The following is a 4,471-nucleotide window of genomic DNA, read 5'->3' as shown; positions in this document are numbered from 1 at the left end:
TCCTGGAGTATGTTTGTCTACCGGCTAAGAACATTTATAAAGCAATACATTACATGAAATTATATTTTCAGAGCAAGAGAAGCTAAAAAACAACATAGGAGCGACATGGCAAATACTGGTGTGTGTTTGCTATGCCCCCATGACCTCATCCTCTCCCTCCGCTCCCCCTCCCTCCAGGAACCATCTCTTCCTGGGTGGTGATCTTCATCCTGCCCATCAACAGCGCTCTGAACCCCATCCTCTACACCCTGACCACCAGCTTCTTCCGGGAGCAGGTGGACGTGCTGCTCTGTCGCTGGCAGAGGAGGCCGGCGCTGAAGAAAGACCGCAAGAGTCTCACCTCGTCCACCGGATACCTGGAGGCCCCGCGGAGCGCGCTGTTCCCGCCCGCCGCCTTCCTCCCCGGGACCCTGCTGGTCGAGATCGACCCCCGCTACGGATGAGGGGGGGAGAGAGGGGGGGAGAGAGGGGGAGACGGGGAGGATGATGGGCCTCCTCTGCACGCTACGGACAGGGAGATGGAGGAGACAGTCACACGCCATCACCCCTCAGCCTGCTGCATCCCACTGACTGGCGAGGGTGGCGGACATGGGTGAGGCTGGAGGGGGAGGGGGAGAGGGCGAGGGCGAGGGGAACGTGAGGATGCTAGCTATTTGGGACAGCTCTCTCGTCTCTCTGAGCGTACAGTAAGTCCTTGTTCTTGAGACCCTCACACAACTCTGACGACGGCCCGTTGGCTCAAAGAAGAAATAAAAGAAGAAGAGCGTGACGTTCTCTATCTCTGAGAAGAGTCTTTCTGCTGACTCTATTCCCGTTAAGTCTGTTCTTAAGTTATTCCCAGTTCCAGGACACATATGATCAGACTCTAGGAATAGAGGGAAGACCAGGTGCAAACATTAAAAGTTAACCTGGCGCTGGGAATATCTTAAGAACAGGTCAAACTGGTCTAGAGTCAGCAGAAAACCTCGTCAATCTCGGACACAGAGGACTGTAGATTCTATACTGTGTTAATTTACTGCCTGACGTCACACGGCAGCTGTCGGAAGCAAGATGCGTGACCGAGAACGAGCAAACGTTACTATTTACACAAAGAACCTTTCCAACTGGTGTGGAAACGCGCATGTTGTCCTGTGTTTGCCTGAACGGTGTGCGTTTGTTTCACACTCCTCTCGCTCCCTGTGGGTCACCGGCCACTGTGAGAGAGGGAGAGAGGAGTCTCCAGTTCAGTGTTTCATTGTTTTATGATCAGATGACTGTTAATTTACATGCTATGAACTTGTCTGTACAGTATTTTCATACATCACTTTACTTGACTCTTCTGTGGTTCTGTATATTCCTACTGTAGCTCTGTTTCACTTCCTGTTGTGACCTTGGACGGCTGTACATACTGTAGTATTACTGTAGTATTACTGTAGTATTACTGTAGTACTATAGTACTTCCTGTGTTTTCCTCCATATTGTCACTTTCACTGACTTCCAATCTGTATATACCTGTAGTTGAAGAATGTATTTATGTATTTAGAACATGTGTAGAACGTGACTGTGGTCATAGGAACTTCATATTGTACCAACAGGGCCAGCGCTGGGGGGGGGGGGGGGGTCGCACACCGGGCCTCACGCTTTAGAAGGCCTCTCTGGGGGAGGGGGGGGGTGGTGCTTGTGACAAAGCGAAAAAATCTCACTGCCATGTGGGAAAAAAAGACATGCATGCTTAGAGCATAAAGGCCTCGCAATGCCTATTTCACACAGGGCCTCACATATCTCCCACACGGGCCTGCCCAGACGGCAAGCGGATCTGGGCCATATACAGGCCAGATCTGGCCCTTGTGGCTTAGTTAAGGCCCGTATATGACCCAGAATCATTACACATCCGCTTGCTATCTGGGTGGCTTCCAAGCGGCTTCTGATTGGTCACACAATCAAGCGAACAGCTGACTGACCAGAAGCTAAACGGACACGTTCGTTAGATCGGTTTCAGCTCATGTAGCATCTAGTGCTCTCGGGTCAGTGGGTGTCTTTACCAGACAGTCTGACCGTTCACTCATTGGTGTTTTATCTATTTATACATGTTTGAAATATTGAGCTGTTTGTTTTTATATTTACAGTGTTCATGTTGTCTTTTGAATTAAAGCCTTGAATCACACAGAGGAAAACTATGGATCCATTTATTATAGAGGTGGGATGGAGAGAAGGAAGAAGGACAGGAGAGGATGAGAGAGAGGGGGATGGAGAGAGAGGATGGAGAGAAGGAAGAACGACAGGAGAGGATGGAGAGAGAGGATGGAGTGAAGGGGATGGAGAGAGAGGATGGAGAGAGAGGATGGAGAGAGGGAGATGAAGAGAGAGGATGGAGAGAGGATGGAGAGAGAGGATGGAGAGAGGGAGATGAAGAGAGAGGATGGAGAGAGAGGATGGAGAGAAGGAAGAAGGACAGGAGAGGCTGGAGAGAGGGGGATGGAGAGAGAGGATGGAGAGAGGATGGAGAGAGAGGATGGAGAGAGGATGGAGAGAGGGGGATGGAGAGAGGATGGAGAGAGAGGATGGAGAGAGAGGATGGAGAGAAGGACACGGAAAAGGAATGAGAGAGGGAGATGGAGAGAGAGGATGGAGAGATGGTGGAGAGAGAGGATGGAGAGAGAGGATGGAGAGAGAGGATGGAGAGAGGGAGATGGAGAGGGAGATGGAGAGAGAGGATGGAGAGAGAGGATGGAGATGGAAAGAGAGGATGGAGAGAGGGGGATGGAGAGAGAGGATGGAGAGGGAGATGTAGAGAGGGAGATGGAGAGAGGATGGGATGTGTCAGGGTTGGTGAATCAAATCAGTCTGCATAGCCAATGCAGTGGGTAGGCATGCTAAGGCGTGGTAGCCTATGTTTGTATGGATATTGGTACAATAATGAGGGCTGTGTACTTATTTGGTGGTTTGTAGCCTACACAAGGAATAAACAAAATAAAATGTCTGTTGGTGTGTTTATACAATAAGGGGGGTGACACACAATAACAACTACAACAACTAAGACCACAATCTATCATTCCTTTTTTTTTTTTTATCATATTCTATTTTACTCAACACACTATCATTTTGTAAAATATGTAGGCCTGTACCTGATATGAACTATCAATAGCTTGTACACAGTTTCTACTCATCTGTTGTCTTCGAGAAATCACAAACTACTGTTTTAAAAAAACAAAAACAAGTGTTTTTTTCTGTTTACAAAGGAAATTCCTTGGGTGGGATTGAAGTTATTTTAATTTACCGGTAAATTAATTGAACATTAAACCATTTGATTTGACTGTCTTTCACTCTCCAGTGATTAGTCGCCTGCGTCTCGTCCAGCATCCCTCCTAGCAGGTGGAGACCACAAGTTGACAGACAGCACAAGCAGCCAATAGCGTGCGACCATTCCTCAGAGGACCCACGTTTGATTGGTTGCTAAGGGCGGTGTGCTGTCATCCAGAGCTCGATCTGATTCAGAGACGAGACTACCGATTTAAAACAACGGGAATAAACACAAACAACAGCATCTGAACCGAGAAATGACGATATAAACTCCCGTTTGGACTTACCTGAGGTAAAATACATGTGTTTATAAACCGCCGAAATGTCAACGAGTGATATGTGTTTGATTTGACTCGATAACGGCTTGATGAGGTGACCAACCGTCAGATTAGCTAGCATGCTAGCACCAGTAGGGGGTCTTCATGGCTAGCTGGGGATGCTAATCCAGCTGTAGCCATCTTTTAACCGACTCCATACGAACTAGCTTCTGTCAATCATCGTAGCAAAATTCAGCAACAGACCCACTGAGCAAAGACACGTCTAAAAGACGTCTTTTACATGTCTTTTTTTTGTCTTTTTCGGACGTCCAAAGACATCCAATTAGGAGCCAGAATGAAGGGTTTTTTAGTCGTTCAGATATTGAACCCGTTCTGCACGTCCACAGACGTCTTAGAGGGGTCCAAGCCAGACGTGTGAATATTGAGGGGTCCAGCAGACGAACACACGGGGTTCAGGACCGACGGACGTGATTAAGACGTGATCTGACGTTGTGTGTTTGCTGGGGAAGTGAAATGGGGCATTGTCAGAGTCAGTGTGAAGAATAGGCGAGCCTCGTAGACGTGACTGGGTCGATACGAGTTCAGATATTACCCAGCAAACACACAACGTCAGGGAGACGTTCAGATCATGTCTTAATAACGTCCGTAGGTCCTGAACCCCGTGTGTTCGTCTGCTGGACCCCTCAATATTCACACGTCTGGCTTGGACCCCTCTAAGACGTCTGTGGACGTGCAGAACAGGTCCAAAATCTGAATGACTAAAATAAACATTCATTCTGGCTCCTAATTGGATGTCTTTGGACGTCCGAAAAAGACAAAAAAGACATCTAAAAGACGTCTTTTAGACGTGTCTTTGCTCAGTGGGGAGGTCGCTCGTTCACTGGGATGCTGCTGCCTCCCTTGCTAAGATGGTG

The 4,471-nt window shown here is 48.2% G+C and overlaps 1 protein-coding gene across 1 annotated transcript in view; it reads left to right on the top strand.

Moving 5' to 3' along the window:
- rxfp2a (relaxin family peptide receptor 2a) overlaps positions 1-443 on the top strand; it is a gene marked incomplete at its 3' end in the record, with an annotated part of 47,734 nt that extends 47,291 nt beyond the window's left edge. The window contains exon 19 of the mRNA XM_084437201.1: positions 178-443. Coding sequence (XP_084293327.1) covers positions 178-443 — 266 coding nt within the window. The remainder of the gene's footprint in view (positions 1-177) is intronic.
- Between the last annotated feature and the right edge of the window lie 4,028 nt (positions 444-4,471).

The sequence above is a fragment of the Borostomias antarcticus genome, assembly GCF_949987555.1.
Source record: "Borostomias antarcticus genome assembly, chromosome: 1".
NCBI lineage: Eukaryota > Metazoa > Chordata > Actinopteri > Stomiiformes > Stomiidae > Borostomias > Borostomias antarcticus.
The sequence above is the reverse complement of the archived record's forward strand: the minus strand, read 5'-3'. Positions and strand labels throughout refer to the sequence as shown.